Here is a 19,529-nt window from a genome sequence, read left to right as displayed (position 1 = left end):
ACCGAACTACAGTGATTCCCAAGAATCAGAGAGGCTTTCTTCACTTTTGCTGATTTTTTATTTTTTTTTTTCTGTGGGACACAGATGCTCAGTGTTCGATCTCAGGTCATGGTGAGCTTACTCAGAAAGGGACGGGATGCTGTCCTAAGGGTGGTGAGCCAAGTGCACTGTATAGGTAGATTATTATTATATGTGCCCCCAACAGACAGAAATTAGTCTTAATATAGCAAAGATGTGTGTAAATAAGTATATTAATGATTCACAGTTACCCAGAAAGCTTGGATATTGTGAGTGCCTCCGTACCACTCTATTAGCTGTACTGTACTGTGAGACTTCAGAGACCCAAATACCCATTCCTGTCTCTGATGCTGAAACGCTATGCTGTGTGTAACAAATGGACAGTGTATGGCATGTAGAATCTTTTGTGTGCTATCTCAGTTCCTGCATAAGCATTTAGAAATTATTTTAGAGATCACATATAGATCTACTGGGTCATTAAAAGGGTATTTAGGAGCTAAAGCAAGTAAATTATACTTTGAAATATTATACTCATTTGCTGCAATAATTTGTCAGGATGCTTAGACATATGAATGACATATTCAAATAAGTGTCAGAAGTTCAAGTCAGATTATAGTTTAATAAATGGTTTAATTGAATTCTGGACAAGTTTTGAAAAATCTTTTCTATGATAGACAAGTTTTCAAAAAATCACTGATAACTTGGCAGTGCTATGTTAGCAAATTGTTGTTATATTTCTTTCTGGAAATATCAGCTATGGCCTTTTATATGACATGTCTTTAGATTGAGAGGTGTAATTCCTTCCTTCACCTGACTTTTATAATGTATTATGCCATTAAGACACAATGAAGCATCTTTTAATGGTCCATTAACACAAGAGTTGGATGCACTGTGTGGAGAGAAAGAATATCTTACAGAAGTCTAACTAGTCAAAAAGAAGTTTTGAAAATTGGTATCAAAAGTGAAACTATATGCTAGGTGTTCTTCCTGTTCTTTGACTTTTTAAATATTGGGCTTTTGTACTTTGCTACGTATTGTTGCTGATACAGTGTTTGGTAGGTAAAATAGACTTTTAAAATTTTTCTTTTTATTGGTTTCTTTTTGGTTTTATTGGACTGGGCATTACAGTGGGAGAGAGTACAGCTTGTCCTTCAGTAGCAGTCCTTGCTAAATACTAACGTTAAACAAATCAATTACGTGTCCATCAACGATGTGAAGCACTTCCCAGAGCGGGAAATTAGAAAATGAAAAATGTCTGAGATAAAGATGTGAGGAAAAGTCTAACCTCCTTCAAGCCTAATCACTGTGCCTGAAAAGCTGGGTAAAGAGGAAGACACACTGAATACATTAAAAATATAAAAATTAAACATATATATTTCCATATGAAGGGAAATTTGAGTTGCATATAGGAAACAGCTGTACAAAACATAATTATATGTTATTCATAGGTGGTAATTCTGTTGAAAATAACTAAGACATATTTCTTTTTATTCAGATCCTCTTTGAACTGTATTGTTTCATTTTTCCATTTGCTTTTGGAATGATATCTTACATTCCAGTAAGTAAATAAGATTCAAAGCCTCTCTCTATATGCAATTTGAACTGATACTGCAGAAGCAATCAGCAATTACAGACCTTTGTAATGTTTGCTCGTTATTCTGATGGAAAAGAATTCTGTGCTCCTGTGTAAATTTCCATACACTCCATGATTTGTGGCAAGATTCCCATGTGAGCTTCTCACGGCAGTGTGACGTGTATGTGTCAGGTATGTTTAGTCCTCATATGAGTTTCATACAGTACTAAGCTGCCTTTCTAGGCGTAACCATAGAGTGATCTAAGCTCAGAGCAGGAGGAGGAAACCTATCTCTGTTTAAATTTGTCAGAACCATATTCTTAGGAGCTGTTGGAATCTCAGGAACAATGACTTGCAGTACATTACTCTGTCCTTTGAGCCATCTCCCTTCCTACGTCTTGGGCACCAGTGACTTCCATGGCAATGAGGCACTCTGCATTAACTAAATACTTAATCTGTTGTATTCTTCATCTTGAATGTGTATGGCATAATTTCTGAGCTATGTGAGGGGAATTATGCCTCATGTTTGAAAAATGTCTATAATCTGAGTCCTTAGGACAAAACAATTTAAATCTGCACGTGTTTAATGCAGTAATAAAAAACAGTGCTTATTTTCTGAAAACTACGAAGATAAGGTCAGAACCACATAAAACCATTTGCAAGTTTAGCTAGTGTTGGGGTGTAAGTTGTCTAATGAACAAAAAATGCATTGTGTGTGAAATTTAGCTTAATTGGTAATAATTTATATAAAAAGCCTCTGTCTTCCCCTTTTCCAAAACTTTCCTCCCGTTCCCCGCCCTCTCCTCCTTCCCCCTCTTTCCCCTTCCCCCTTTTTCCTACTTTCACCCCCCTTTTCACCTTTTTCTTCCTTTCCTCTCCTTCTTTACTTGCCTTTACTGCCTCCCCTTTCCCTCTTCTCCTTCTTCCCCCTTTTTCTTTCTCTCTCTCCCTCTGCTTTTTTCTATAAACATGAAAAATTTTCAGTCTCTTCCCATGTCTGAGCAAGATAAATGAACTAATTTAAAATATTTTCCATGCCTCATCTGTCCACTCCACAAGCTGTCAATGAGCTTGGATTGGGAGCTTTCATGCCAATAGTCCACAGTGAGCAGTCGTATTATTTTGAAATAAGAATGTTGTTTCCATGGCAAACTTGGAATGCTTTGCAACTGTGCTGACATTCACATACTTTTAGGTTTATGCAAGAAAGATGATACTTTGTGAGATTTTTTCAAGCCAAGGGTCATTTGCCTACCTGCCCAAGATAAAGCCATCGTATTGTTCTATTTTTTTTTTAATCTTTTGAGGGAAAGCAACAGGAAAAAAAAAGATGGAGGAAAAAAACCTCATTTCAAACATAATTTCAGTTTTTGCTTCTGCATTTTTGCCGACAACCATTTTAACCAGTAAGTGTGTTAATAGCTAATATGTTTCAATTTAGAGGGAGCAATGGTTTTGCAAATTTTTATCATGGCTAACTACTTCAAAACACCGCTTACCCTCTTCTGCAGTGGGATCAGATGATTTTAAATGTTTACTTAGTGATGTTAGTACGGGACTTCGAAATGAGGGAAACATTTAGAAATAACTTACTGTTTCTGAGATACTACAAACTGATTCATTTTAGATTGTGGAATTTTTTAAACTTCTTAGATTGTGGAATTTTTTAAACTTCTTATACTTAATACATTTTAATATGTCTTAAAGAATGTCATAAATTTTCTGCACTGCCTTATCACTTTTGCCTGTTCAAATGACACTATTTTCTGGTTAGGTATAATGTTAACATCAGCTCTGCTGAAAAATAGATTTTGACTTTTGGCTGAAAGCTTCAGAAATAATCTTTTCTTTGTAAGCTGTGCAGTCCCCCAAGCTTTTCAGAACTGACAGAAAACTTTCTGTAATGCAGAGCATGTTTAAATTCTGTGTGCCTTGACCCCTTCCTAAAATTAAAAAAAACCACAACAAAACACACAACAAAAACCCCACAACCAAAAAGCCAACCCCAAAACAAACAAAAAATACCCCATACCCTCCACCCTGGAATAGCCCTTTATTTCCAGTTTTGACTTACTCAGTTGTTTATATGCTACTGTTAGCACCTGGAAATAGCATGACTCACATTTGCTCAATGTACTGTAGAGGTGCCAGGTGGTTCCTGGCCAGTGGCATAACCACACTAAACAGTTTTACTTATCCTTCTTTTCTAATAGTGTATTCTGTCCACAATAGCTTCCCTTCAACAGAGAACAACTTGACAAGCAGCTGTGTCCTCATTCAGTGTACTTCACCAGCACAACATTTTCCTTCCCAGAGGCAAAGTGCATTCACCTACATAATTGGCCATGTCCCCTTCTTGCCCAGGGGACATATACTGAAGTCCATTCCGATTTTCTAATCCTTTAAGACACAAAGCAGCACATTACTGTCATGCTAGTAGGTAGATGAAATTTTGATATGTGTGCTCGTATTGTTGTCAGAGGTTTCTGTTTGAGCTTGACAAGATTCTTGTTTCTAAACATTTGAACGTGCATGTCTTAAATGCTATATGATTGTCTCTTTAGTAATTGTATTTTCTTTGGGTGTGTGTGTAGAAATAACTTCTTAGTTTGTTGATATTCCCTTACCGACTAGCCATTCTCAGAAGGATAGAGAATTTATTAGGTAAGAGGTGGTGGTACCTTTATTTTGGTAAAGACTGTCTTTGCATTTTTTATTTCAGTAAATTGCTTGCAGGATATTGCTAAGAATATAATCCTTTCAGTGCTTCATCTCAACATTCTAATTTCAACTGCTCCCTTATTAAAATGTTAAATTCTCTCTATGTGTTTTTATGTATTCATATGAAGTATTATAATGAAATTACTATAAAATAAATTATACAGAAACAGTGATCCCTCTGTACTAAGTATAAATAATGATATTACTTTTCAAAGCAGTACTTTGCATTAAATGACAACTCATGACAGAGTGGAGCCTGAAATGGCCGTGCAGTCTCTGAAAGTTCTCTATTCATTGTCTTTTAAGGACTTTTCTGAGTTAGAGAAGACATTTAGAATTTGCTAACTATGTGAAGTAATGATTTGTTTTAGTTGGGGATCTGTCTCTTTTGAAATCTGAATAATACAATGTTTACCACTAGAATTTATCACGATTGGCTTTGCAGAAAAGGACTTGGGGATCATGATGGAGAAGTTGTTAAACATGAATCAGTGGTATGCCTTTGCAGCAAAGAGGGCCAACTGCATCCTGGGCTTGATCTGTCAGACTACAGCCAGCAGGCCCATGGAATTGATCCATCCATCCCTTTTATTTGGCTTCTGTAAGACTGCACCTGGTTTCCCTGTTACAAGAAAGATCTTGACATACAAGAGCAAGTCCAATGAAAGGCCGCTGAGACATTCAGGGCTGGAGCATGGGGTGTGTGTGGGGAGACTGGAGAAATGAGGTGTTTTCAGCCTGGGAAAGAGACACCTTTTTGCAGAGATCTTGCTATTTATAAGTAGGTAATCAGATGATAAAAAGGAGGATGGCAGCCAAACGCTTTTTGGAGGTGCATGGTGATAGCTTGAGAGGCAAAGAACACAAATGAGATGGGCATTGTCCAAATACCTCTTAAACTCTGTCAGGCTTGGGGCATTGGCCACCTCTCTAGGAAGCCTGTTCCAGTGTTTGATCACCCTCTCGGTAAAGAAGTGCTTCCTAAAGTCCTGTCTAAACCTCTCTTGACACAGCTTTGAACCATTCCACGCATAGCAGGGAACTACTGGAGAGAGTCCAGCATAGGGCAACAAAGATGACTGAGAGATTGGAGCATCTCGCTTACGAGGAAAGGCTGAGAGAGGTGGGACTCTTTAGCCTGGAGAAGAGAAGGGGAGACCTTATTAACATTTACAAGTAGCTAAAGGGTGGGTTTAAGGAGGATGGAGCCAGACTCTTTTCAGTGGTTCCCAGTAACAGGACGAGGGGTAACGGGCACAAGCTGGAACATAGGAAGTTCCAAACAAATATGAGAAAAAACTCTACGGTGAAGGTGACAGACTGGAACAGGCTGCCCAGGGCGGTTGTGGAGTCCCCTTCTCTGGAGACTTTCAAGACCCGCCTGGATGCAGTCCTGAGTAACATACTCCGGGCAATCCTGCTTTAGCAAGGCAGTTGGACTAGGTGATCTCTAGAGGGCCCTTCCAACTCTGAAAAGTTCCGTGATTCCGTGATGATATCAGTGTGTCATAGGGAGAAGAAGAGACCAGCAGCTCCCTTCCCATTCCGCCTCCTAGGAAGCTGTAGAGAGCAATGAGGTCACCCTTCAGTCTCCTTTTCTCCAAACTACACAATCCTAAAGTCCTCAGATGCACCTTATAAATCATGCCTTTCAGCCCTTTCACCAGCTTTGTTGCCCTCCTCTGGACGCATTCAAGGACCTTCACATCCTTCTGAAGTGATGGGGGCCCAGAAAGGCACAGAGTACTCCAGGTGAGGCCGCACCAATGCTGAAACGGTGGGACAATCACTTCTCTTGACCGTGTTTGATGCACCCCAGGATGCAGTTTGCTCTCTTGGCTGCCAGGACACACTGCTGGCGCCTACTGAGCCTGCTGTCAACCAGCACCCCCAGATCCTCTCTGCAGGGCTGCTCTCCAGCCACTCCTCTCCCAATTTATGCTTGTGTCCAGTGTTAATCTGCTCCAGGTGCAGAGTACTTTTGACTTGTTAAGCATTGACCAGCATTTTGAGTTGTTAAATTTCATCCCAGTTACTGGGAGCCCTAACCACTGTATCTGGTGGAGGCTGCAGCAGTGAGGCAGTGAATTGATGCCTCATCACCTTTTCAGCCTAAATGGCCTTTCACAGCTTGTCAGGTATTTTAGCCTTTGCGTAAATGGCACATCTATTCAAACCGGTCTATGCAAATCCAAGGCAAAATTTTAATAAAGATGCTTTCTTCCTGGAGAACAAAGAAAAGGAGATTCTTTCTAACCTCCCATATTTATCTTCCTGGAATTTTGCTCTTCCAATACTCATATCAACAATTTCTTATGTATTTCAGGTTACCTGAAATGCACTGAATACAGGCACAATGCTTCTATAAAATTACAGTTTTTAAGGGCCTGTGTTTAATTGTGAAAATTATGAGGAAAAAAAAAACACAAAAGAAGACATGTAACATTTCAAAGCTACAGAGGAAGAAGCATTGTCTGTCAAAAATATCTGAAAAAGTGTATATGGATACATAAAATCTAGAATTAAGCTGAAATCATGAGAGCCCCCTTATAAAGTGAGGGCTCACAGTCACATGTTATTTCAGAAAGAAGGTAGATCTGAAGTGGGCAAAAGAAGAGGTAGGATGCCTGAATTCTCTGTGTCACGTGGTGTGCATGAATCTGGAAGGAAAGGGGGGTATTCTTGTGTTCAACGATGATGTGCTAGCAGCATATTCATTATATATGTACTGATTCTTCTTTTTAAAGGTGTTGGTGATTGGGTATTTTCCTTTTAATATTTATTGATAAATAAGATTTGAGGAGGTAATAGAGGTAGGTATGTATGTATGGTGTTTTTATCAGTAGATCTCTAGGGTAGGATTACAGACCTCTCAAGTGCTTTCTGGGTATCTCTGACAGCATAGAACACTAATGGTACTGCTGTAGCCTGAAAAAAAGGGGTAGGGACTTAACTGCAGTGCTTGCTGTTGAAATCTCATTAGAAATATTGAGGACTTCAAGAATACTGAAAATAAATATACAGCAGTTGACTTCCCTAGATACAGCATAGTCGTAGGTATTGTGGTGGTGAGTGTCACTGGGCTGGCAACAGTTGGAGCTCTAACAAAGTCTTTTGTTTCTTCCTTTTTGCCTCACAACACTCACCGTTTACCAGCTAAGGAGTTTACATAGCATATAACAGGAACATAAACCTTTTCAGGCATTTTCTAAAGTAAGAACTTCTTCACCAAGTGTTTTGTTTTCTTTGATTGTTTTTCTTTCTCTTTTAACCTGCAGTGTAAGGACTCTTTCATTACAATCACACAATCTGTGCTTCAGAAGAGCTAAGGTTTTTTTTAACTCTACACTGTATGTTTGTCTTTCCTATGCAGTAAAAAGCTATTGGTAGCTTAGCAGTTTCACTGAAGTAGTAGATGTATACTGTATTTATACATGATTTTGATAAGTCCTGATAATATTTTATCAGCTCTTAAAATTGTGTCTCAAACCAATATCTATATTTGGCGCCGTCTCAAGATCTTTTCATGTTTAATTCAAAATTAAGCAACATGACTTGCGAGTTCACTCATTGAAAGTAGATCCAGAGCTACTTTATTTCAGAGTTATTAGAAGTTGATATTACTGTTTCTAATTGTAACTGATGCACAAGTTTTATGCTTACTTCTTTGCTGGAATATATGACTAACAGTATTTCACCTACAACTAGATAATGTCTGACGCCTTTAATTTGCCATAGCCCCATGCTATAGGCAGACTTACTGAGGAGTAAGAAACTACAAATAATTTTCTGCAAGCATTGAGGTTTTTTTCCCCCTGAGGTACTGGTTGTTATGTCTGAAATACCAGAGGGATGCAAAGTAGTCTCTTGATACTTTATCTAACAACATTCTTGGTTAATTTTATATAATTGTCTAAACATGCTGAACAAAGAAGTGGAATACATGATCTAAGAAACTCTTTTTTTTCACATGTTCTGATTCTAAGCTCTCTCAGTTTCATAGCTGAAATATTCAGCTTGGTTTAGATTAATCATGAATAAAAGGAAACATAAAATGAAAAAAGTAATGAGCTTGTTTCCATAGAAACACACTATGCGCTCTGCCAAAATCAAGTGCTGACTTTGTATTCTGAAAGGTGGTTGTGCAGACAACATGCGCTTGCTGATCTGCAGATAATGTGTCAAATGTCTTCGTAGTATGTATCTTCTGATTGTGTTGTGCATGGTTAACAAATCTTTGTGCCAGTACCTTGCTACCAACTCTTGCAGTACAACTAGACTGTAATCTTTTCTCACTTCTAATCCATGTTATGGCTTCGGACTGGAGAAAGAAAAGATTAGTTTCGCTGTGCATTTTATACTGTATGTCTCAAGTTGTAACAGTTGATAAGCTGGTGAAGCTCCTTCTGTCAATATTCTCTGTGAAATCTTTGCTCAGTTGAAATTAATGGGTATTTTACTATTGGTTACTGTAGGACCAACATTTCATATCTAGAATGTGTTCATACACAACAGCAATGTTGCTTGTCTGGTAATACAAATTCTGAAGCAAAGCAGATTCATCACAAAATGCAGGGGATGGTAAAGCAGATCTTACAGGAAAAAAAAATTACCCATGATTTTTTGTTAATTTCCTAAATGTTACAATGTTATCTCTGTCTTAGTGTTTATTTCCAATGATACCTAGAAGGCCCAAAATTCCAAACATATAAAAAGGATGAGAGTATACAATTTAGTTACTGAGTAGTAATTAATAACCATCTGCAGCAGTAGAAGAGCTCTTAAGGGTTCATTTTTAGTAATATTTGGGAATTTAGCAATTTTTAGAGTCGAACTAGCTTCTTTTTATAGCATCTAATACCTTACTATAGTGAGCTTCTTCACATAAGTCATTCTTCTTGACAAGGCATAGAAATATTTTTGGGAGAAATCAATACTCCCCATTGTTTCCTAAAATCTAGCCCCAGTTTTCTGCCACAACCTCAGCTTGTGCTTATTTTAATTAATCCTTGCATCAGAAACTGTGTTTAATTCATGATCCTGTTAGAGACTGGAATTTTGTTTTGCAAATATTACTCTTCTTTAGTGAAGCAATATAAAATTCTTTATATAAGGATGCATGAAAGTTATTATGAAAGCTATCAGTGGGCTTTCTTCTGCAAAATACTGGCATCCAGTTTCCTCAGACTTGTTCTTTAAAATCCATTCTGTATATATATTTGCAAGCTATTAATATTAAAGACCTATTCCATGATTATGAAATCCATTTGCAGTGGAATATTTTCCATTTTGGAGGCAAAAAGAGGTCACTTCCCCATCTAGAAAATTGCAGTACATTGTTCTGTCCTATATTCTTAATCTCTAGTTATATAAACAATTTTATTTATTCTCCAATTCATTTTGCATCCGAATCTATGATTAAGATTGATCCTCGGCTACTTCCCCCATTGTCTCTGCTTTGCCCTAGTATCTAGCAAGCATTAAGTCAAAATGACATTCTTCCTAGCTATCTACGATGTTGAATTTGCTTTAGCTGGTAGGAACAGCTGTAGTTTCAGGCTACTGAAAAGCTGTCAGTTGGGCATTGAATTAGCATGATTGTATTTCAGTAGATGTGTTCATGTTATGTCAAGCTTGTTTAATTTCAGAAGTAGCAAGCTCACGTATCTAAATACAAGGTCTGACCAGACAAAAAGGTGTTTATATTCTGTCCTTTGCAGGAGTGGTTCAAGACTACTTCCGTTCTGTGCAATTCCTTCATTTTACAAGCTTACAAAAATCAGACTTCCAGCAAGGGTGGGAGGGAGAATGAAATCTCATTCCTCACAGCTGGTGGTTCCCTCTCTCCTCTCGTAATTTTGAATGCTTTTTTCCTTTGGTCATTTTCAGTGATTTTTTTTTTTTTTTAAAGGAGAATAAAACATTCATATAATTTTTATTACTATATCGCCTTACTATAAAAAATAATAATAACATGGGGAAAAAAAGGTGAAAAAATCATTTAAATTCGTATGCTTTAAAGCCCCAAGTGAGAGTACGAGAAAAGCATTATTAGTTGGAAGCTAGGGAGGGAAAGAAATGACTGTATGGGTCAGACACGGCACAGTTCAATTTACTGCTTACAGCTAATATACAGCTTGGTATGTAGCTCGGCTAAGGTTCCAGAAGTCTATACAAAGCAGATTTTTATATTTTTTTCTGCTTTTATTCTGTGTATTCTGAATTTATGAATCAAATGTGGTAGATTAATGGTTTGGTTTATATTTTCAAAGATGAAGGAGCTTTTTGCCATATCTCTGAATGGGCCCATACAGTTAACACAATGTGAATTTGCTTGTACACTGGACTTTTACTTGTGCATATGTGTACTTTTCAGAATTCATGCCTAAGTTTGAGACTCATGGTAAAACTGAGGAGTTTTTCGGAGTGTTTTAGTCAGAACACACAGTCTTTTTTTTTTTTTTGCGTTTTTATTTTTAATACTCATACATGTTTCGTACTTCAGTCTTTCTTCTTTTGTTACACTGACTGGTGAATTTGTGTGTATAACTGTGTCAAAAAGCATTCAAAAGGAGCTGTTTGTATGCATGAACTCATTGCCTAGACATTACATGTAATAGATTTCAACTGTGTTTTCTTTCTGGAATTCCCGTTTTCCTGGGACATATAAAAAAAAAATCCTTAACTCCCTCGAGAAACAGTTACTTGACTTATTTGAAAATGGCTTCATGCACATGAATACAAATGCACAATGAGATAGAAGCGTATCAGTGAAGTCTCTGGAACATTTCTCTTGATGGCGAAATCATCTTTGCCTCTTACTACCTGATGCTGCTACAGCGACTTGAGTTGACTTCTGGTCCTTTTTAGGGAATGATAGGTAAAATTTTTAACAAAGTTGCAGATGCCAGATGCTACTGTTGCTTCTGCGTGTGCGAAGCCCTGCAGGCTGTTTACTTTCGGAGGGTAGGTATGAAGACAGAACTTGAAAAGTTTCTCACGTTCACAGTGATGTGTGAACTGGACCCCTGCATGACTGAAGAATTTAACAGGGCTAGTGTGTGCAAAAAGCATTGTTTCAGTCGCAAACTGAGTGCCAGAAGCCATTGAAACTATGTAAGTGCTGCATTGTACAACAAAATTTCTGCAGATTTTTTTCAGAATATGGAAATTAATAAACAATAGAACAAAATTCTCTGGTAACCTGAGAAGAAGAATTTGATGTGATTTTTAATTTGAAATACTTTAGATTATTAACTGTACCGTAAAAAACAAATCGAAATTATTCTTACTTGTGTTCCCAGCATAGGCAGATAAGAGGGTGTTGAACAAATTTTGTCTAGCAAATTTAGAATAAATGGAAGTAGTCACTATTCCAGCATTATGAATTTGAAATTATTGAATTCACTGTTTGTGTCATTAAATAAAATGTCTGCATTTTAGAATAGCTGAGATAATGTTATGATTGTCAGTAACATTTGCAGGATAGTTCCCGTCTGTGATGTAACGCAGTTGTCCATACAAGTTACTAAAGAAGCTATTCTATCTATCATCTTTTGCTGGACAGTCATCTTATACTCTGTCTTTTTTAGTATGCTGGAGCTTATTTCCTGGACTTAGTTAACCTAGCTCATATCCTCTCATTGTTTCATATGGGCCACTTACTTATGGCACTTACAAAATAGTGACAATATTTTGATGTGGTCTCCATTTTGGCAAAAGGGAAAAAAGTCGTATGTCTTGACACTGCTAAGGCTGTTGACATGATGTTTTAATATATGAAGTGAGGAAATACAGCCTACTCAATCGCCATTATATCAAATACACAAACAATGAAAACCAGGCCAGAAAAAATGAAGAGGGGCTTAGGAACAGCCTTCAGGTGTGGAATTATGCAAAGACTTGAGATAAAGAAAACATTGCTCTCTGTGAGGAGATTTATCCACTGTAACAGGCTATCTGTGGATGTTGTAGAAACCATTTCACGAACATGTTGGATTAGCCATCTCCCAAAGACTGTCTAAGTATACATGTAGTCCAGCTTCAAAGTAGGGGGCTAGGTTAAATGATGTGTGGAAGTCCTGTATAACCCTGCATCTTGTGAGCCTGTTCTCGTTTTTGAATCTTGCTGTTACTTTTTGCAGAATTATGTATAGGTTTTTTGGTTTACTCGTTTTAGGAGGAGCAGGTTAATTTTCAGAGGAGTGTATGGAATTTGAAATTAAACTATTAAATAGCGATCTATATATCAGTTTTGTTACTGTTGCACCAGAACAGATCATCTTCACATTAACATAAAAAAGGCAAAAATACTATCCATTAAGTATCGTATTACAAAATTACCTTGTAATTCATAAATGCTCGTTCTTTTGCCATGTGTATGGCACGGTATTAAATGTGATTAATGAAGCAAAAATAATATTTCAGTCCTTGTGATACTTGCAGAAATCAATGGAGTTGGGGTAGTATGGTAAATATTCTGTTTATTTTGCTTCTACAGAAATGTATCTTCTGCAGACAGAGAATTAAGAAAATCTCTGGTGCCTGCATTCAGTGTTCCTATGGATGCTGCCCGGCCTCTTTCCATGTTACCTGTGCCCATGCTGCAGGAGTGCTGATGGAACCTGATGACTGGCCATATGTTGTCTACATGACGTGTTTCAGGCACAAGATCAACCAAAGTGTGGTAAGGAATGTGTTTCCTTATTTATTAAAAATTGCAGAATTTGCAGGAATTGCAGAATTAAAGTATGTTTCCAGAGAAAATGGAAGAAAGGATCCACACCATGTATAGCTCCATCTATCGTATTTCCATACATAGCAAACTATTACATCTTGAAGGTTTTTTCCTGGAGAAATGATACTTGATATGCCTAACACATTTTTGCATTAGTGTCATTGTTGAATGTATTGTTTTGACAGCCAGAACAAGTCTTTGAATTCTCTGTTTTGTTAACCTGGAGTGTATTACAAATACCCAGATCACAGTATCTTCCGAATACTCACAGATACTGTGAGATAAAGGATATGGTATTTATGCAAGTTCTTTGTTCCGCAGACAAACAGTGTCTTACAAATATCCAATTATAATTTTTCTGTCATCTGGCAAGGTAACACTGGTATGTCATGAAAATTCATGTTATTACTGTGCCTTTTTATTTCTAGTCTGTGCTGAGGAGTAACCTTTAATTTTAGATGAGACACATGAAGAATTAGTTATTATTGTCTTGGAGATTTTAATGTCTTTTATTCGAATTAATTGTTACTATCTCAGTTAAGAGAGAACTCTTCCCATTTATCTTGGGCTTTTAAAACTGTATTTTGTTTTCTAGCAAACTAGAAGGATTTAGCGTAGTCTTATTAAGGAACTAGCTTGGTAAGTTAGTCAAGTTGAGATTTCTCAAGTTGCAAACTTTATTTCCTTTGTACATTAGAAGTGAAAGAAATAAACCTAGGTAATGTCTGTATAATATATGTCTTTGTTTCAAGAGGTTGTCAGTGAATCTTTGATTTTAATGACAAGACTACTGAAGGGTAAGATTTTCTTTCAAGTGTACTAAAATGTAATACCTCCCAACTAGAGCAATCTGTCAGTCCTGAACGTTCTGTCTGGTGGTTCTTAAAAAGGGAAATAAGTTGTGTGTCCCTGTTTAAGACTTCCACATAATTGTTAAGCCTTTTAAAGATTTTTGTTTTCCAAAACGAATTAACCTGTGAAACCAGTACAATTCATGTGGTTTTTGTTTTGTCAAACATTTTTCCAGAAAACGAGTTTGGTTTGAAAAACAAACAAACCTCTATCTTTACAGGCAGCTTAAGATAGTTTTCCTGTCTTTCTTGGAAAACATTATCATTAGTTGAAAATCACTGAGTTAAAATCATGGCTCAAAAAAGTAGGGCTGTTCTTCTCAAATATTTTCTAGTATTTGGTTGGGACAAGTCTTTATAATCTAGGTAGTGGGATTTGTGTCAGTAGCTGGGAAATCATTCTCTGATCAAATAGGACTTTCTGCATAATACTTTCTCCTGTTCCCATTTTATATGTATATTGTGGCCACTTCCTCAGTCCCTTAACTTTTCCAACTTCCTCTAATATATCTGTCTCTGGTGCTGGAGTCCCCTTATGCTATTAAATAATGCATGTGTGTTTCTTCATCTTATTCCCTTTTATAATACTAAATGATAAATGTGCGTAAGTTTCAGATTATTTCTTCTATGTTTATACAGCACTTAACATAGTGGTATATCTGTCCTAAACAGACTTTTTTTTCCTGGCATTTCTGTGTTTATGTTATTAAAAGAAATACTTACAAAATATGAATGAAAACCAGGTAGGTTGTTTAAGGAGAATTTATACTTTCAATCTAATATAAAAGACTGAAGACTTCAGCACTTAACTTCCTTAGTGTACGCTTTCTCTGGAAAGAAGTTATTAAATAGCTATTATTTTGAATAGTAAGAAACAAACCATGCACTCATCTGAAAAAAACCCAACACAATAGTAATAGTGTGACACATTTTTTTCTATAAAATCCATTTCTCGTTAGTGATTTTCTTGACCTGTGTTAGGTAGTGTCAAAAAAACCCAGCCTCACCAACTATGGAGGTACAGGATTTTGTGTGCTAGTATTTAAGAGATGTTCAAAGTAGCTTGGAATGAGAGTACCACGTCCTTTCCTGAAATGCAGCACCAACCTTTTTGAAAAAAATCTGTATTATTAACTTATGCCCTCTGGCTCAAATCAAAACCAGGTTTGCAGAAGAGAAAAAAAATCAAAATGCTTTTGTATTTTTCACTGGGCCAAAATTTTGAAAGATCAGATATTTTGTTAAAGAATCTTTTTCTGTGAAATTCTTAACTTTTTCCTGAGATAAAGGAGATTGCCATGTGTTTGTATATGCTTGGTTTTATAATCTGTCTTTTGGGTAATTAATCTAATCACATCTTTAAGTCTTTGGAAGTTTTTTCACCGTTCGTTTCTTTGTTATGCTATTCTTAGCTATTAGCTATTCCTTCATGCAGAAATTACATTGCTCTTCACCATTAGGCATAGCAATGTATCTTATTTCTAATGAACTTCTTTCATTTCTCTGTTTTAACTTCTTTGCTTGAAAGCAGATCAAGGGCATCATGAAGACTGAAATATATTCCCTTCACGAATTTTTACAGGAATGAAATAGATTGTCTTGTCAGCAAGAAAAAAAAAATCTCTTCTGGTATTTAGCAGTTGAAAACATTGTACATAAAGCAAAGACACTATTATTTTTCCTCATTTCAAGGGAACAAAATTTAAATTGTCTGTTTTTTCACTAATACAGCCTCTAGATATTGTAAATGACTAAATGCTCAGTGAATACCTGTGATTGCTACTTTCTTCAAGTTTAAAAAACAAATAACCCAAAACTCAACAATCAAAGGATGGCTTCTGGGCACTTGGAAAAATTATGACATATATCTATAGTGGTACTGTAATACGTAAATCAGTGAGGATGCTCAATGAAAAGCCTGCCTGTGTACAGATAATTATGTATTATTACCAGTATTAGTGTATCTCTTCACCTCAGGCAAGGACTCATTGCAATGATGAGGTGCAGCATGCATCCAAATTATTTATGGCTGTAATCTCAAGCAAATTGTGTCCAAATTATTCATCAGTATACTTCCACAAGTCTTTTTCACTGGGTACCAGATTCTGTATTGTATTTAGGATTTTTTCCTGGAGTACTATTTTAATGTCAACCATAGAAAACACTGGTGGGTCTTCAGGTGAAAAATCATCATAAAGACAATCAAAAAGGAAAGCATAATCCTTGCATCCATATAGTGCTGCCAAATGAAGCAAATATATTAATACTAAGAACTGGAGTTTTTAAATTTTGATATGACTTTTCAAAAACATGTGCTTTGGAGGTGCATGGACTCAAAACTAAGTGTGCCTCTTATATTTGCTGAAGGTACAGCTTTAGAAATAACACAAAAATTTGCTAGCAGAAAAGTTGTTATATACAGAATGTTTTTGATAATTCCTGTTGCAGCCTGTGTTATTTTGTTATGTGAATTGGAGTGTCAATGTGCTAGGAACGCTCTGCAATTTGCTACTTATAGACAGTAGGTCATGGTGTTTTTCATTTTTACTGTTTGATTTTGCCTGTCTCTGGGCATGAAACATATCCCGCACGCCTTTTTGTCATCAAACTTCAAGAACACTTGGAAGTACAGTTGAGAATAGGTGCTGCAGATGGAATTGTTTTGTTTAAAAGAACTCTTTCATACTCAAGGAAATGAGAAAAAGAAGTTGTATGCAACTGTACTAACAGGAAAAAAACCCCTGAGGGATCCATACAAGATTTAGCAAAACCAGCACTGAGAGTCAGAGAAAGCCAGCTGGAGGCAAACATATACTCACAGTTGATGCTTCATTTGGAAAGTGTGATCAGAAGATCACACCATCTAGGCAGCCCCAGTTGCGTGCCTTTTGAAGGACGAACTGTCTTTAGAAAGGCCAAAGATAAGAGTTGCAAAAACCCACTGGATAGTACTTGCAAAAATCTACTGCTGATGTTTTTTGAGATATTTCACATTATCTTCTACTATTATTGGCCAGTTCTTACCTCTGTAGCACACATATAGAGAACAAAGGGTTGCTGTCAAATGGAAGCTGTAGCTTTTCTCTGTTGAATACCTGAGCAATGCCGTGTTGTCCTTTGCCACTGTCTGCTAACTACTGCCAGTCTCTTAACATTTCAGAGAGACTAAGGCATGCCTTAGGAAGGACATATTATTCAAAAATCATGAGCCGGCATATTTTTGAAATGTCATGCATCATTTCTATACCTAAATTGCAGTTCTGAGCTTAGAAGGATGAAAGGAGAGTTATGTTCATGTATCAAATAAGCCTCAGAATTTTGATGATCCCCCATTAAAAACTGTAGTCAGAGACTAAGTTTCTAGATATACATCAGATGCCTATTTCATGATAGTTATTATGATTTCATATACATGTAGTTTATGTATTTTATTTAAGAAGATTTTGTGTCCTACCATACAGAAAATGAAGGAGAAAGTAATTTTTCCTCATTTTTGAAGTTTGCACACAGAAGGGGAGGTTAACTTTTTTTTCATATCTGGTTGTTTCTGTATTTCTGCCACTGTTTTAGTTCATCCTTGGCTTAGGTACTGTTAAAGAAAACCATGCTTTTTAAACCTTTTAAAGCTTTCTCAATAATCTGGTAACTACCACAGCTGCTTCTTTAATCTGATAGACTCCCTTACATAACAACTGTCCTTTCTGATCAAAAATGACATTCTTAACATCAATAAATTCTTAAGATTTTTCTGGCAGGAAATGTTTTCTGGGACATGCAATCAATTGCAGAGTGTGCTTGTCAATATTTTTCCTGAGAAATAAATCAAGAATCCTACTAAGATAACATACTAAAAAATAATCTTCTCCTTGAGCTAGGATGCATTTCTAGTTTTTATTATTTGTTCTAATGAGCAGTGGCATTTCTTCTCTGAAAATTTTATCATTAAATGAGTCTGTATGGTCTCTTAAAATATTGTATTTTGCCTTCTATCTTCTCTGAAGAGTTCCAACTTCAGGCTTTAAAAACATTTAAACCTTTTAATAGAGCTGTTTCTCCTTGGGCTTCTGTACTATAATATCAAACTTTTTCTATTATCTCATGTAAGTAAATCAATTTATGCTCTCCAGTTTACTTCTGATTTCTCCCCACATCCCTTCTCCCAATAACTAAATAGACTAAAGGCAAGAATTGAAAGGTAAATTAACATTTATGTTTACGTATGTTTCAAGATTGGTAAAAAGTGCTAATTGACATGTTATCACTCCTGTGAAAATACCAGTAAATTCTTATTTATGTAGTTAATGCTGCTACTTAGACAGGTAAAATGAGGAAGAAACAATTTTATTATATATGTATTTTTATGTAATATACGTAATTATGTATTATATATTACACATATAATATATACTATATATGTGTTATATTTTAGGTAATATATATGTATTTATTGCATATTATGTATGAAAACAGTTAAATAATTTTTGAGTATGCTCAGAACATTATTTCTAGGTAAACTTGAAAATGCTTTAGAAACATCATTGGGTTTTACTATCTGAGGTGACCTCAACTAAATCCTCCAAATGTGTATGTCAGGCAGAGCTCTGATACACAGAGATTTAGTGCACTGTCTCCAGAAATTGTACAGAATATTTGTACTTGGTTTGCCCTTAGTTTGCAGGAGCAGAGGGGTTTAAAAATCCTAAATCCCGGAAATTGGTCCAAGAAAGAGGCACGATAGTGACTACAGTCTCCACAAAAACAGAAGCGTTCAAGTTTAGGATGAGTTTTTCCTCTTCCCCAAAAGCATTGTTATTACTGTTAATTCTTGGAGTCTAACAAAAAGAATTGATGCTGTCCTTGGTTCTCTCTTGGTTAGGGCTAAAAATTCTAAAGCTCTAGCATTTTCCAGATTTTCACAGGCATTTTTGAAGATTATGATACTGATAGAAGAATTCACTGCTTTGAACGTTTGAAAAACAGTGCTAGGAAATTGAGTAATTACTTCAGCAAATGTAATAAAGTATTTTCATGCTGTTTATATAAACATTTCTAATAAAAAAAATTGTGCTTAGTATATACCAGTGTAGTTGCCCCATGTGGTAGCATCTTCCGTTATAAGAAAAGCTCAACTGTTCAGATATAGAGAAGGTCATAATCATTCACTTTTGCATAAAGAAATAGATCTTTGTGGGGTAATGAACAGACAGTCAGGATCATAAGAAGGAAGTGCATTCCTTGTGTTATTAGAATGAGAAACGCTTGATTTTATTTTTCCTGGTGAAGAAGATTGCTTCTTAAGTGGAAGGTTCATGGGAATAAATTGGTTTGGAGTTGATGTGTAACAGCTGTCTGCGTCATGTGAGCTTTGGAGCAAGGTTCCATTCTTTTTTGTATTTATAGAATCCATCAAGCAGTTATTGATGTAGAATTTTTGTATAGTTCAACAACCCTGCTGCTCTTCTGATTAACATAACTAACTCTGAGAAATTAAAAGTGAGAAATAAATATTGTTACTGATTTACTACATAAATAACTGATGAAGTGATTGGTGTTGTCTGAAGTTTTAAAGCAAAACTTCTGCACAGTATGGGTTAAGAAGTTACTCAGAGACACTGCTGTAGACAGATCT

General features: G+C 36.2%; 1 protein-coding gene across 7 annotated transcripts in view; it reads left to right on the top strand.

Moving 5' to 3' along the window:
• KDM4C (lysine demethylase 4C) overlaps positions 1–19,529 on the top strand; it is a 273,236-nt gene that overhangs the window by 228,459 nt on the left and 25,248 nt on the right. For 4 of the 7 annotated variants that reach the window (XM_054186217.1, XM_054186211.1, XM_054186212.1 and 1 more), the window contains 2 exons: positions 1,514–1,576; positions 12,813–12,998. In XM_054186217.1, the coding sequence (XP_054042192.1) occupies positions 1,514–1,576; positions 12,813–12,998 (249 nt within the window). The remainder of the gene's footprint in view (positions 1–1,513; positions 1,577–12,812; positions 12,999–19,529) is intronic. The other 3 variants (XR_008463874.1, XM_054186216.1, XM_054186213.1) reach the window with 1 other exon arrangement.

The sequence above is a fragment of the Rissa tridactyla genome, chromosome Z (assembly GCF_028500815.1).
Source record: "Rissa tridactyla isolate bRisTri1 chromosome Z, bRisTri1.patW.cur.20221130, whole genome shotgun sequence".
Lineage (NCBI taxonomy): Eukaryota > Metazoa > Chordata > Aves > Charadriiformes > Laridae > Rissa > Rissa tridactyla.
Note: the sequence above shows the minus strand (reverse complement) of the source record. Positions and strands in the feature narration are given on the sequence as shown.